We start from the raw sequence: 16,885 nt of genomic DNA on the forward strand, positions 1-16,885 counted from the left end.
TTCTTCGTTTTCATAATAATTTCTATAAGACTTAATTTTTAACTTAACTTACATTCGATTGCACTTTAAAGCATTAAACATTGTTCCAAATTCTGTGGGATCCTTGCATCGATCACAAGTACATTCAAAAAATTTTGTTTTAAGAAGATGGTGTCTTCTGTTTGCAGTACCCCACAATGGATCCGTATAACATATAGAAATGTGGTCTCCTAAAATATTTCATACAAATTCATACAGTTGCATTTATCTAGAAGATTTAGGCTAAGAACAGACAATTTATTCGACACGATTTTTGACGAATTGGTCACATCGCCTTATACTCGATAGCTGAATTGCTTACAGAAACAGGCACATAATTTCTTAATCTCGCGCGAAAATTTTTAATTCTACCATCGTAAGTGATCCTTTACACCGTTGATTTATTTTCACCTATGAGAGGTACAAGTACACACAAGAAACAGTCCCTTAGCATAAATGTATGTATATACATACACGAACAGGTCATACAGCTGGAACCACTTCGATCACTACATCTTCACTATTTTAGTGAAAAGTATTTCAGATAAAAGTTGAATGGTTGCAAAGAGGACAGAATTTGACGCGATTAGTGTCTTTGTAGGAGAATGCGAAAATACATATGAAGGTCAGATCTATCTTTTTAAATAAAATCATATACTTTTTATTATGTTAGTCGATCCAACTCATAATCCTATATAGAAAAGAATTAACCTATTCATATAAAAATACATTAGTTTATAAGTGGCATAACTGTAGCCACTGCGATACCTCTAAAAATAGTAACTTGAATTCGAGCAGTTCACAAAAAACAAAACTTGACCTTCTGTGCATCTTTGAAACCAACTTATATCTGAAAAATTTGTCACTAAAATCATGACATGCACAGTGATCGAAGTGGTTCCGGTTACCTTCATCCCGTATATTGAATATTCTCAGTAGATGACCATATTAGGTATTCATAGGAAATTTTAAAGTGTAAAATTACATAAAGTGCGTATAATGTGATAAAAGAATTTTCCTCCCTATCTATATTCTCAAAAAGATGAATTTGCATAAAAATACTCAATCCAATTATTAGCAAATTTCTATTGTAATGGCTGTAACAAAAGCTAATATTTTAAATTACTTGTTGTCTTACTTAGAAAGAGGGGAAGAGAGAAGCATGGATATTTACATAGATATTGGAAAATTATTTTGTTGTAATTTTTTTCAATCGACATTGTAATATTTTCAATCAACATGAACTTGGCTATTTGTATATGTAATCAACAGTTTGCAATTGAAATCTATTTTGTAATAGTAGTGTGACTAATTTCTATAAAATTGATTTGGTAATCTCAACGTCTTTTTGTCGACTTTCGTCGACTACCCTGTGTGTACAGTTAAGAAACAGTTAAAAGAGCCTATTACTTCTTTAAAAATTGCTTCGCGTGTTCTTAGTCATAATAATGCTTCTATATGTATATATACAGATCATTTATGTGATATCAAATTATTTGTAAATATGAAAACGGCAAAAAAGGTTAATATATAGAAATACTAGATAAATGATAAACAATTTAACTTTACACTACAAAATGTTTATGTAGACGTCAGTCGTTTTGCCTTAGCATTCACATTTGTCCGAATGACAGACAAAACGTTCAATAACACATTACTTGTTAAGTAGAGCCAAAATGTTCAACACACATATGTACACATGTAATATAGAGTATTCTATTCACTCATCGTAAAACATTGCCAGCATATTCCATAATTAAGAATAAAAGAATCATATAAACATAGGCTTATAAACTTTTTATCAAAAAGTTGTAATGATGATGCGAAATTAGCGTAATTTTCGTTTAAATATAACAGGCAACGAGTACCAACAATGTCGCACCTCAACAACGTCGAGTAATTCTTTGGTTCAACCAGATTTTTAATTGTGATTTTTAATTGTAAACGAAGAAATTTATGTAACATGATTTAATGTACGTCAGGAATCAATATAAAGAAATCAATGAGAATTTTGTAATATAACGAGGATACTATATCTTTTATCGAACGAAAAATTAATCGGTTGTTTCGCGTTTGTGTTCTAACTTTTTAGAAATGGATTAACACAACATTTTTTCCCTCATTTTTAGTCATAGGATATGCCAACACCGTTTTGCACAAAAGAATATGGAATATGCTGTACTATTTGTTGCTCAGAAAATTATATTTGAGACTGCAGAGCAGCAAGAGCATTATTCCGCTAACTCGCTCACCATCACACGATGCCTCATGGTCTTATTTGTAGATACAAAGTTTTTAGCTGACACGCATATCTATTTTTATGATTGAGGCTATCCAAACCAACAAAAATGAAAGCTACATTCGTTCCAAGCGCCTTATTCTGAACGAGTTATATACAGGATGTTCGACTACAGATGTAAAAAAATTTAAGGGATGATTATTAAAGCTAAAATATGATAAAAATCAAGAATAAAAAAGTCATTTTATGGAGTAATGTGTAATAATACAAATTGTTGCAGTGAGTCTCATTGCTAGAAAAACTCTACATCTTCTCTAGTCAGTTCGCTGTTGAGTGCCGAAGCGTGCAGACGTGTCTCTAGTGCCCAGTGAAGTTCGAAAGCAACACGTGTCACCCAACCGTCGAAAGTGAACACAACGTGCTCCAATCCTCCGAAGTGTCTCCTATCGGCCAGAGAGAAGAAAAGCCTACGCATCTAACCCCTACCCGAACCTTGCCTCATAGCCACACGACTAGTTATTTATATTGAAATAGCTAGCTCGATGATGGCCCAGCAATCACCACCAGGCTCGCCCACGCAAACTTACAACTACCCCGCACTACTCCCCCCGTGGCAGAAGTGCAGCAGATCCCCATGCGCCAACGACGCCAATAAGGCGAAAAAACGCAAAATTGAATCACCAAACATAAACTCAAACCAACAGCAAACAACACAAATCAACACCCACAATAGGTTCGCAATACTAGAATCCTCAAACGACGCCATGGAAATCGCAGGCCCGCCACCAAACCAACAAGCACAGAGAAGCCCCCCTCCCCCACCAATATTTGTTAATGATGTCATCGACATCCAGACAATGATCAAGTCCTTAGAGAGAGATATCTCCAAGGAGGACTACAACCTGAAGATAACCAACAACCAAGTAAAAATCCTGCCGACGAATCCAGAAGCCTAGAGGAAGCTCACCAAGACACTTAAGACCCTGAACGCCAATTTCCACACCTACCAACTCAAAGAAGAAAGACCTTTTCGGGTGGTGCTACGAAACATCCACCACTCCGCAGACATCGACGAACTAAAAATAGAACTATCGAAACTCGGCCACGAAGTCACCAATGTCAGCAACATAAGGCATAGAGTCACAAAAGACCCGCTATCCCTATCTTTCATGGATTTAAAACAGAAACCCAACAACAAGGAAATCTACAACATCAGCCGCCTAATGAACGCCATCGTAAAACTCGAACCACCGCAAACCAAAAAGGAGATAGTGCAATGCAAAAGGTGCCAAAGATACGGGCACACGCAGAAATACTGCAACCATACCTTCCGCTGCGTCAAATGTGCAGGAACACACCCCACCGACCAATGCAGGAAATCACCGGAAACCCCAGCGAAGTGCATCCACTGTCAAGGTGATCATCCTGCCAACTACAAAGGCTGCTCAGCCTACAAAACTCTGTACTCAAACAAGTACCCCAAACTTAGAACAAAAGAGGTAAATTACCAAACACCCAGCTCGCCGAAATTCACCTTTACCCCAATCCCCCCAACCAATCAAACACCCAGCCCTATCAAACTCACCACTCCCTCAAACTCCTATGCCCAAGCGGTACAAGGCACTCGAAATACACCAAATAGCCACAGGGATACTCCCCAAAATAGTGCCCCCATCTCACCTAATACAGACAACGTCTCTAGACTTGAAAAGCTAATAGAGAAACAATCAGAGCAAATAAACAATTTGCTATCGCTATTAACACTCATCATGGATAAATTAATACGCCCCGACACAAAATAAAACCAAGACGCATAGCTCTGTGGAATGCCAACGGTCTAGCGCAACGCAAACTTGAGCTAGAACTCTTCCTAAAACACCAGCTAATCGACATAATGCTCATATTTGAAACCCACTTCACCGACAAAAACTACCTGAACATAAACGGATACAAGTTCTACCATACCCAACACCCCAGCGGAAAGGCCCACGGCGGCACCGGAATCATAATCAAATCAAACATTAAGCACTACGAACTTCCACCATTCCAGAAAGACTACCTCCAAGCAACAAACGTAGCAATAGAAGACTGTCATGGTACAATCACCACTTCAGCTGTATACTGCCCTCCCAGACACTCCATCGCCAAAGAAGACTTCGACAACTTCCTGGACACCCTGGGCAATACATTCATAGCCGGAGGAGACTACAATGCTAAACACACCCAATGGGGCAGCAGGCTGGTTACAGTAAGAGGCAAAAACCTCCTCAACAGCATAATAACCAACAACCTCAACTACCTTACCACATACGAACTCACACACTGGCCCACCGACACAAACAAAATACCCGATCTCCTTGATTTCCTCATAACTAAAAATATCTCGTCAAGACACGTCCAAATCAATTCCTCGGCTGATCTCTCCTCTGATCATTCCCCCGTGATAGTAACAGTCAGTTCAACTATCATCGAGAATACACCTAATGGCTCCATTCATAACCAACACACCAACTGGCAGCTCTTTAGAGAAGTCTTTACCCACACAACTTCAGCCTCAACCTCACTAAAAACCAATGAAGAAATCGAAGCAGCCACGGAATACCTAAACGCGAGCATAATAAACGCTATCCGCTTCTCCACACCGGCAAAAACATCCATCAGCAATCACGAATAATCCCAGTACATATTAAAAAAAATAGCAGAAAAACGTAGACTAAGAAGGATATGGCAGACACATAGAACACCGGAGGACAAACGCAAACTAAACAACGCAACTAGAAAACTATCCAAAACCATAAAAAACTACAATAATGACCGTTTTCACAAATATCTCGCCAGCTTGTCCCCCACAGCCGACTCCAACTACTCACTATGGAAAGCCTCCAGGAAACTCACGCGCCCCCCACAAATAATACCTCCAATCCGCCGCCCACAGGGTGGATGGGCGCGTAGCCCTATAGAAAAAGCTAACCTATTTGCCAAACACTTGACTGAAGTATTCCAACCGCATTCCTCCATAGCTGCAGCGGACGTCACCGAATACCAGCACACCCCTTTCCAAATGTCCCCTCCTATTGAACCCTTCACTTCTGCAGAGATCATAGAAGCAATCAGTCGCCTAAACCCCAAGAAAGCAGCAGGCCACGACCTAATAGGAAATAAAGCAATCAAGGAACTTCCCATAAAAGGGATTGCACTCATCGCATCAATCTTTAACGCCATCCTCCGCCTTGAACACTTTCCTAAGGCGTGGAAAATCTCACTAATCACTCTCATCCCCAAACCCGGTAAACCAATATATGAAACCAGCTCCTATCGCCCAATCAGTCTTTTACCTACCCTGTCTAAACTATTCGAGAGGATGCTCACGAATCGTCTCCTTCCACTCCTAGAAGAATTGAAAACACTCCCAGATCACCAATTCGGCTTCCGAAAACAACACTCAGCAGTAGAGCAAATCCACCGCATAACCCACATGATCAGCCAAACCCTTGAAAAGAAAAAATACTGCTCAGCGGTATTCCTAGACATCCAACAGGCATTCGATAAAGTATGGCATGAAGGGCTACTCTACAAGCTTAAAAAAATCCTACCCCACCCATACTACTCCATCTTAAAATCCTACCTAACCAACGGACAATTCATAGTTAAATGTCTAGACGCCACTTCCGCAACATTCCCAATAGAATCCGGCATACCACAAGGTAGTGTCCTCGGACCCCTACTATTCTCCATCTACACTGCCGACTTACCCATATCTAACGAGGTAACAATAGCAACATTTGCCGACGACACAGCACTATTAACTACCCACGCAGACCCGGCAATTGCCTCATCTACTCTCTAGCGAGGTCTCGACTCCATGGAAAAGTGGTTCCAAAAATGGGGTTTTAAAATAAACGAAAAAAATCCTCCCATGTAACCTTCACGCTCCGAAAACAAACCTGCCCCCAGGTCACCATTAACAACACAATAATCCCAAGCAAGGACTCCGTAAGATACCTCGGCATGACCCTGGACAGGAGGCTAACTTGGAAAAAACATATCTCGGAAAAAACAAAGCAACTAAAGGAAAAACTAAGAAAATTCTATTGGCTCACGGGCCGACGCTCCAAACTAAACATACAGAACAAAATAACCCTCCACAAGGCCGTAATAAAACCTGTCTGGACCTACGGAATCCAACTATGGGGAACAGCAAGTAACTCCAACGTTGAAATACTCCAACGCTTCCAATCGAAAACGCTAAGATCCCTATTAAATGCACCGTGGTATATTACCAACGAAATAATCCACCGTGACCTCAAGATACCTACAGTCAAAGATGAAATACACAAGTCCAGAAGCAGATATAACACAAGAGTCAACAACCACCACAACCCACTAGTCACCCAACTACTGGACACGACGGACCAGATCCGCAGACTAAAAAGAAAATACCCACTAGATTAAATCCTTAATTCTACTAGAATCAACAATATAAAGCTATTATAATCCATGTCATTGTATCACGCCAAATTAAGTTACTGAAAATTCTCAACGAGAATTGATTGTAAATATTCTAATAAATAAAAAAAAAAAAATCTTCTCTAGTGTTTAGTCTTTGGCACAACGATCCTCTTTACAGCGGCTTCTTTGGTCTCTATTATAGTACCGCGGAAAGATCACCGACAATACAGACAATGTCGATGATAAAGCGCAAATGCCGATAAACCGAAAGGGTCGGGAAACTTCAATAGGTCTAACGACCATCAATATATTTCAGCACCGCAGTCATTGACGTTCAGTTGGCCACCTGAAAGTCTAGAGTCAAGAGTCGTTAATCGAGAGTTGTCATATCATACTACTGCATTAAGTTCACGTTAAATAATCATCGTTTTCCGTTTAATCCACTGTAGTAAATCCATCTATCAATACATTATTCTATCGAATAAAAACCATTGGAAATTCGAATTTCTAACATTTCTGAATAAAGCATTTCTATAATACGTTCACCCATGCGTTTTTTCTCTCTATTCCGATATATATACGTCGGAGATGAAAAGACACCGGGGCCTCCCCTTTGGAATTCTGCGGAAAACCCCCAACATTTTAGTCTCTATAATTTAACTCAATTACAATTGTCCGACATTTGTGATAGCGAGCTTGGGCTCGAGGCGACAACAAGTCGCTGAACGTGGCCGCGGCCACGGAATGAACGCTTTTACTTAACATAGGGATGGAGTAATTCTATAGCTCTCCTTAAAAGAAATTATTGTAGCGGCACGCGACAGTAAACATTCCAACGATTTCTGTCGCGTGGCTCGCCACACACAGACCCTATTCTTTGAGTAAGATGATTACCAGATGTCGACGCGTCTCCACAGTACATGTTCAGCTAGCCCGAGGACCTGCTATAAATCTTAAGATCTGTTTAACTAAAGTCCTTCAAACCGACAAACAGTCCTCGTCCCAACTACGAGAAAATAGGAGAAATCTATTTTCTCACGAACGACGCTTCCTCTTCTCGAACTTTCTCTTAAGGGCGACTAGCACCCTTCCCTAACCACCAACATGGAAATTGACCAATTAACAGTAACGCCGATTTCCCTCACTTTCCGAATGAAGGCTTTTCTCCACCAATCCGATGATTTCGTGCCCTTAGGCACACCCGTCATAATTTTCCTCGACAGCGTTACCGTGATGGAGAACCACTCTCCGGTACGATCGCAAAGACGATTCAAGTAACTCTCAGATACGTAGTGATTGCCTCGTGCATTAACATTGAGTACAACTTAGACGCTGAAGAAAAGTAGAGTTCGTCATCCCCTTGACCGCGGATTCGTTAGTGAGCCTAGGATCATTGTCATTAGCTTCTCGAGTACCTAATTATCGCGATTACTTGTCCAATTCCATCATAGTCATATTTGCACTAGTAAATATCTCCTCTATCGCATAACGATCACGTCTAGCGCCAATAGGGATTCGTTTACGCCCTTAACCCTAACTCAAATCTTAACGCTAACCCGACATATATACATATATATATATATACCCGACATATATATATATATATATATATACATACGTACCAAAGAATGCCTCTCCGTCTCGACGATGTCGTCGAAGAAAACTATATTGGGTGGGTCTAAGGATATGAGATCCTCGGATTCGTCAAAGAAAGCTTTCGTTCCGAAGGAGAGGGAAATTAGCGCTATTGCTAATTGGTCGATCTCCATATCGGCGTTTTGAAAGAGATGCTGGCCGCCCTTGAGGGGCGGTTGTTGACGGGGGGCAACGCTCGTGGAGGATAGGTTTCTCCTATCTTCCCGTAGTTGCAACAAAGTCTATTTGACGGACTTCGCTTGACTAAATCTTAAGATCTATAGCGGGTCCTCACGTTAGCTAAACATACGCCGCAAAGGCATGCCGACACCCGGCGATCATCTTACCAGGAGGACAAAATCTGCGTGTGGCGGGCCGCGGGATAGAAACTATTGAAGTATTTACTGCCACGTGTCGCTACGACTATTTCTTTTAAGGAGAGGTATAGAGTTACTCTGTGCCTTTGTTAGATAAAACGTTCATCCCTTTGACCGCGGCTACGTTCGGCGACTGATTGTCGCCTCGAGCCCAAGCTCATGATCATAAATCTCGAACAATCGGAGTGGCATTTGTTTAATCTAAGTTACAGAGTTGCGGTATTCCCGCGAATCCAAGGAGGAGCTCCGGCGTTCTTTCATCTCCGACATATATATATATACATGTGTATTGTAGTATCGTGAGGAAAAAACCTGGTTAGAAACAAACCAAAACATTGTCGTCTGACCTTCGGCTGTTGGTTTACATAAGAGAAAAACCTATTGACTAAAGTCATCTAGTCCTTGCGGCACGAAAACAGGACCGGATTAGGAAAAGGACAAAATAACGTTGATCGAGAAGTGAGAACGTTTTATCGAGAGGTCAGAGTTAGTCGAGAAGCGGAGGAGTAGAGTTGTAGAGTTGAAAGAGTCAGCGGAGTTGCCAGAGTTGCTAGCGTTCTTGAGAGATTGAGTTGTTAGAGTTATAGAGTTGCGAGAGTGATTTGAGTAGAATAAGATTTTTGCGTTTAGTTCAAGTTGAACATTTATCGTTCTCTGTCCAATAAATCTCTGTTATTTTTATTTATCTTAAATAAATAGCATTAGGAGAATTTTACAAATCTAAATTATCCTAATCCTATCCTTTCCGATACTACATTTTGGGGGCTCATCCGGGATTGAAACCAGACAGAGAACGACACGTTTTACGGAACTACTCGTGCTGAAAAGAAAAGAGTTGAAAATGGCAAATTGTGAAGAAGAACAGTTTTCAAGTGAGGAAAATCTAACGCTGGAAGAATTAAGAAACAAGCTTGCACAGTTAAATCTACCAATATCTGGTGCAAGGTCAGTGTTGGTTGCCAGGCTAAGTCGAGCATATAGTACTGGACAACCAAGTCCTAAAGAGCCAGCAAACGGTAAAAAGACCACGGAGAAGCAAGGTTCAGGGGCAATACCAAAAACTAAGCGTGATCGAGATGAAGACGAAGATCTCGAGAAGCTTAGGACAAAAGAATTAAGAGAACGTCTTGCTAGTATGGGGCTAGAGACGAGAGGAAGAAAAGCTGAACTACGTGTGAGACTACAGGCGGCGATGGAAGAAGAGAATACGTCGTCGGAAGAAGAGAGCGACGACGAAAGCGAAACTGAAGACGACGAAGAAGACGAAAGAGAAAGCAAAAGGAACGTGCGAGGTGTATATCAAAAACCTGACAAATTCCGTAGGAAAGCACGTAGGTATACAACAGTAAGTTTTCAGGATGTCCAAGACGCCTTAGAAGTTTTTACAGGCGAAAACAACGAAAATATTAATCAATGGTTCGAGGCGTTCGAAGAAACTGCAAGCATATGTAGGTGGACAAAAGAATAAAAGGTAATTTATGCAAAAAAGTTGATGAACGGATCGGCAAAAATATTTGTGAATTATGAGTGCCATGCTAGAACTTGGCGCGAGTTAAAAGAAGGTCTGATAAGGGAGTTTTCGAAAAAATTTAACACTTGGCAAATACACCGGAAACTGCAGGAAACAAAAAAAAAAAAAAAAGAGACGACGAAGGATGTACAGCGTACATGTACCGAATGCTTGGTATAGCCAGTCAAATGAATATGGAAGAAGCAGCAAAGATAAGGTACATCATAGATGGAATAAGAGACAAAGAAGTCAATAAAACAATATTGTACGGGGCTAAATCAATAAAAGAGCTAAAAGAAAATCTTATCATCTATGAGGAACAAGAATCCCGTATAGCAGAGTCAACTATGAGACTGGTGAGAGCTAAGGACAATGGAAGATACAAGCAGTCGGAAGATGTAAGGAAGTATAAAAGGTGTTATAATTGCGGTGATGAAGAACACGTGTGTGCAGAGTGTCCGAACAAGTCGAGGGGACCTAAATGTTTCAAGTGTAGAGAATACGGATACATTGCATCGAGGTGCGACAATCTGAGCGAGTCCATTAAAGAGGTTGGTAGTGTGTTTCGATTGTTACCGACGAAGCGTGGTAAAGTCGTGAAGATCGGAAATTTCGAACTGAGCGCGCTGGTAGACACCGGTAGCGAGTTAACCTTGATGCGGTATAATCAGTATGTAAGAATCGGAGCGCCCAAATTAAGTCGAGACATTATTGAATTTCACAGTATCGGGTCTAAAAGAAATTTTACGCTCGGGAAATTTCCGACAGATATTATTATAGACGGTGAATTGTATCATATAACGATACACGTAGTTCCGAACACTGCGATGCAACACTCGTTGTTGATAGGTACAGACTTCCTGGATACCGTCGAGATAAACATGAAGAGGGGAGATATCTCCATTAGTAGAATAAAAAACGAGAATTCCGATGGGTTTCCAGAGGTCCTTAAAGTAGACATAGAGACGGGAGCGCGTGAGGTAGATCTATCTCGTGTCGACACAAGCAGGCAGTTGTAGTTCCCACGAGTGCTTGTCTCAAGGACACCGTCGTAATGAACAAAATTTCGTTAGATGAATCGGTTGCGACAAACATAACCGCAATAGCGTCGGGTGGAAACGACATGGACGGTTGCGATGAAGTTTTTGTAGGATGCAGCGAGGATCGCGCGAATTATAGAGTTGTACAAACAAATTCTGTCGCGAGTTCTAAGAAGCGAACCAAAAGTGAGAATGAGGCGGCTGCAAGAGAATTTGAGGTAGTGCGTAGACGAGCTATCAATCCGACCTCTTGTCGGCGAAGGGCGTTCAACTTATTACCAACTTACAAGGGCGTTATTTTGAAAATATAAATTCGATTTGAAATATATATTCGTTTGAAATATAAATTCTGATTTCCTGATATAATAATTAATAATAGCAAATATCTACAAACAACTATTCGCTGTTGTAACCTTCGACCCTGCTGCGGTTGAAAGAATCGCAACGAGTTACGGTATCTTCAGTAGCTGAAAACGCCTACCGGTTTTCGCAATCGCCCTCTCACAGTTAGCGGATAATAACCTGCTCGTCTTTGGGCACGATTTGCGAAGCCGCATTGGTTCCCGCAGAGGACACTGTTATAAATAACCATTTGTTCACATTAGATGCCAAAAGCAAGATAGAATTCTAAAGGTTTATTGATTACTTTGGATTGAATTAAGCTATTGTGACGTAATCTTATACGTCTTGTAGAGATAGCTTGCAAATTTCCTACTTTTCCATTCTTAACTATTGTTATTGCGAATGATATGTTATTATTCGCCAATTTCATTTCTTTGTGTCTGAGCGTTTCTCCATGGAAACTGGTCGCTGCAAGTGCTCTTTCGTCACATGGTTTGTTAAAAATTTCATTCGATGCTAGATCAGATATGTCCAAGCTGCCTAAACTTTCCACACGACTAGAAGCGGCATAGATTTGCACTTTTGCAAAATTCTCTTTGCCAAGATCAATTACGGTCCTATCTATTATAGCCATTTGTAATCTGTGTACCGCTACTGTCCAGCTTAGCACAAGCGATGACATTCTTTATTCAACATCTCCGTAACATTTCGTCAGTTGAAACATTGCTATTACTGGAGATATAGGAATGTAGCCGTCAGCATATTTGAATCTGCTTCCAATTCTCTCACTTTCAGCTGACCTCTTCAAATAAATTTCTGACAAATAAATTTCTTTGCCATTCCCATTGCGTCGTTTATCAAACCAACGGAAATTGGTATGTTTCGTCGCAACATAACTCGTGATCCCTCGGCTAATGTTATTGCATGCAACAGTTATCCATGATTATTTACATCTGCATGAATAATATTTTCGGAAGTTTTTTTCTCGCATGTAGCTGCTTCCCGACTCTCGCCTACTCAATGAATAACGTACACACGACGTAATTTCGCTAATTCATCAATCATTTTTGTGTTATATTCGTCTACGAATCTTACTATCTGGAATATTCTTACTGCTATATATCACTCCTTCGCACTCATAGTATTTCAAACTCAGAAGTTGTTATTTCGCCAAACTGTAAATTATCTAATAGGTCGATAAACTCTGTATCATCCTTTTACCTCATATTAATGATGAGTTCGCAGAATGAAACTTGGTACTATAAATTAATCTTTACAGCACACCACTGTTTTTATACAATACAACAATGTTCTTTTGCTGGGAATAATCGCATGAAAGAGATGTCATCGAAGAGAAATACATTTCTGTCACCAAATATTTTTTTATATATCTTGAATTCTTGCAGTCTTAAATGAATTATTCGCAAATTCTCGTAAGATACCATTGAGATCTCATCAACAATCAACTATCTTTTATGACGTCACTTTCGTTCCTCCTGTTCAAACTTTTGTCCTGTCACGCGGTTATAGCAGTGCCTTTCTCAATAGGCAAGGGGAAACAGACAGATACAAAATTATCCCAAATATTTCAACGACAGTAACGTCAATCTTTATATATGTCGGAGATGTAGGGACATCGGGCCTTTCTTTAGGAAGATCCCCAATACTTGAGCTCGAGGTGACGTAACTGGTCGCCGAACGTAGCCACGGTCACGGGATGAACGAAATGTCTTACAGAGGAGGTACCGATGTTGAGGGATACGCTGTATAAGCAATCAAGTCTCGATCAGGAGCAATGCTGGTTTACGCGGGACTGCCTAGTTACGGCGCTTGGGAATTTGTTGATATTCCCGATCTATATGTATTTGACATATGTGACTGTATCTGTCTTTTATTTTGCAATCACCTTAGAGAGTTTACTGTCATCATCTTGGCTGTCAGTCTGAAAGTAACCCAGCGTCTGAGTTAACGTGTCTGCGTGCTACAAAATGTATTCCATTGTACAAAGAGTTTACCCGTTGACCGTGGATTCGTTATTGAGCCCAGGAACATTGTCAATAGCTTTCGTTATACTTATTAATTATTTCACGCCTAAAATTTCTAACGATAACCCGACATATAAATCTAAGTGGTCATTGTATATTCTTTAGTCGGCATAAATCGTCACAGGATACGATCTTCTGCGAATTATTCATTTTCGACGGAAATCTGTTCGCCGCGAAGTGATGTCTGACGCACTATTAAGTTATAGAAATATGCTTCTCTGTCACTGTTCAAAGTATAATACTGCTGGCGCAGTATAGCTGGTTTATTCCTTATTCGCATACAGCACTGGATAGCCCACACAATTGTTTATTCATTAATAAGTATAAAGAAACGAAACAAGAGTAATAAATAGATAGAAAGAAATTACCGCCTTATCAATAACAATGAAAACCGTTTTACGTTCACCCTGTATTATTGGTCGCTACACTAAAGAATGTATAATAAGATGAAAAATCTTTTCCAAAGAAATATTATCAATTTTGAAATGCATTGCAAAGTGACAAATAATTTTCTTTGTATTTATACAAATAAGGAATATTACAAGAATTAAATAATGTCAACCATATTTATATTTTATTTATACGCACGTATAACAATAGTTAGGATTACTCATTCACTTACTAAACAGCATATTATATATACCGCAACCTTTTCGAAGGTGGCGCAAAATTAAAGATACTACAATATATAGACATATCCTAAATACATATATAAAGATAACCTTTATTGTTAAGATGAGTACAAAGTGTAAGGAGAAGGGTTAAAACTTTACAAAGATGCCTGGATTTCAACTGAAGCGTTTAGCACACAATACGATGGAAAAACGGTCAGGGCATATTTAGGGATGCTTAACTGTTTCAGAGCTCGTGATGGTCTGGACTGTCTCTAAGTTTCCAAAGAGGCTAATTGAGAAAGTCGTAAAATAACCGTCTACAGCCATTCCTGACAATAGTGACGACCTTGATAATAGTCACGAATTTACGACTTCTCATTAACATAAACGAAAGAAATACGAACTACAGAACGAATCCAAACAGAGCTTGTCAGTACGATGTAGTCAAATGAAATGCAAGATATTCCGACGGCAAAATCAAACCAAAACTGATGTAACAATAAATCTAAAATAATGCGATGCATACGTAGACACGGATTTCCGATAAATATTACAAAAATATATTCTTAACCTATGTATATCGCATGGGTATACACACATATCGAAAATATCGCCGGCGAATTTACCTTCATTTTCGAGGTAATCACGCAAATACAAAAGTAAAATGACAGAAGGTGTGCTTTATAAATAATCGAATTATTAATTGTTAATTATCCTCTGAAATGCAAAATTTCATCTGATCGACTCTTACTATTCCTGTAAAGGGCATACGTGTTAATTAAAACCCACCTATATCTGTAACAACATATCTATTTTTCTCTAAAATCTTTTTAATAACGTAGGGGCTTTCAAATTTCGGTACCAATTCCTTATCTACTCCCGGTGCGACGTCCGAATCACGTATCCGATCATCACGTATCGTCGATTTTGATACCCTGTCGCATTTTTATGTTTTCTGTCGTAGACGCGTTCATTTTCTTGCTCAGGCTTGTCACTTATTCCTGTCGCTTAATGAAGCCAAGCTGATTTATTTCAAACAACAATTGCGAAAGACTTTCTCCCGTTGACCTGCAAATTGTATTGTTCTAGGCGAATTCGACTGGACTCTAGACTCAAGACTGCCATTTCCCGGGTGTTTCCGACAATTTTGCCAGCATCGGTGTTCCGTTTGCCTGTGGAGTACCGAATGTAACATGTTCGACCGCATTATTAGTTAGGAATTCTTTGAATGGCCCAGCCGAGAAAACAAAAGCCTCGATTGCTAATTACTCGTCTGGGTCTACTTTAAGTTCTAAAATATTTCGTCATGAAAACTCATATTGGTAAACACCAACCTTTTATGTCTTTGTCGACTGGCATGGGCATAACCGTTTGAAAAGGTACGTTACCTTTTCTCAACTACGCAAATATCCTTCGATTTTACCACTAGTCGGCGAAAACTTTGAGCATTTCAAACAATTGCCAAAATATTTCTGTCTTACTTTCTGTCAACAAATGTACTCTACTAATACTTTCGACGATTTTATTGAATCCTAAATGATATTATTTTCCAATTACAGCTCGTGCTAATCGCTGATGGAATCGAAGATCGAGCATCCTCCGATCGGCCCAATATCAATGGTCAGCGGCCATCGAGCGTGCGATCAGTTCGTTTTTATTGCCAGACACAGCTAAATTTCTAAACTAAACAAGTACCTTCAGCTCCCCAATGGTAAGTTTTATTATTATTATTATTATTATTATTATTTAATTTGTACTTTACCATTTGTCCGGCTGGAAATTTGGTAAATTTTTCTAACTTAATTGCTAAATAATATGTGGATGGCTACCCCCAGCGGGATACCATCTTCGAGTTTGACTATTTTGTTTCTTTAGCGAGGTCAATGGGGTGTTTTCTTTTTAGTCTTCTATAAATGGTAAATGTGTTCAGATTTCTTCCACGCTATTTGTTTCTCAGGGTTGTATGTGTATATATATATGTCGGAGATGGAAAAGCACCGGAACCTCTCCTTGGATTCTCGGGAATACCGTAATGTCGTAATTTAGATTAAACAAATGTCGCTCCGATTGTTCGAGGTTTATGATAGTGAGCTTGGGCTCGAGGCGACAACCAGTCGCCGAACGTAGCCGCGGTCAAGGGATGAACGTTTTGTCTAACAAAGGCATGAAGTAACCCTATAGCTATCCTTAAAAGAAATACTTAGGACGGGGCACGACTGTAAGCGTTTCAACGATTTCTGTCCCGTGGCTCGCCACACGCAGACTCTATTCTTTGAGTAAGATGATTACCAGATGTCGACGCGTCTCCACAGTACATGTTCAGCTAGCCCGAGGACCCGCTATAAATCTTAAGATCTGTTTAACTAAAGTCCTTCAAACCGACAAACAGTCCTCGTCCCAACTACGAGAAAATAGGAGAAATCTATTTTTCTCACCAACGACGCTTCCTCTTCTCGAACTTTCTCTTAAGGGCGGCTAGCACCCTTCCCTAACCACCAACATGGAAATTGACCAATTAACAGTAACGCCAATTTCCCTCACTTTCCGAATGAAGGCTTTTCTCCACGAATCCGATGATTTCGTGCCCTTAGGCACACCCGTCATAGTTTTCCTCGA

General features: G+C 39.9%; 1 protein-coding gene across 2 annotated transcripts in view; it reads right to left on the reverse strand.

The window, feature by feature from the left end:
• Positions 1 to 16,885, reverse strand: part of LOC125386706 — a 56,548-nt gene that overhangs the window by 34,347 nt on the left and 5,316 nt on the right. The window contains exon 2 of one of the 2 annotated variants that reach the window (XM_048413793.1): positions 53 to 209. In XM_048413793.1, coding sequence (XP_048269750.1) covers positions 53 to 81 — 29 coding nt within the window. In that variant the 5' untranslated portion in view covers positions 82 to 209. Of the gene's footprint in view, positions 1 to 52; positions 210 to 15,096; positions 15,442 to 16,885 lie in introns of those variants that run through there. The other variant, XR_007227086.1, reaches the window with a different exon arrangement.

Source organism: Bombus terrestris, chromosome 17 (genome assembly GCF_910591885.1).
Source record: "Bombus terrestris chromosome 17, iyBomTerr1.2, whole genome shotgun sequence".
NCBI classification, from domain to species: Eukaryota; Metazoa; Arthropoda; class Insecta; order Hymenoptera; family Apidae; genus Bombus; species Bombus terrestris.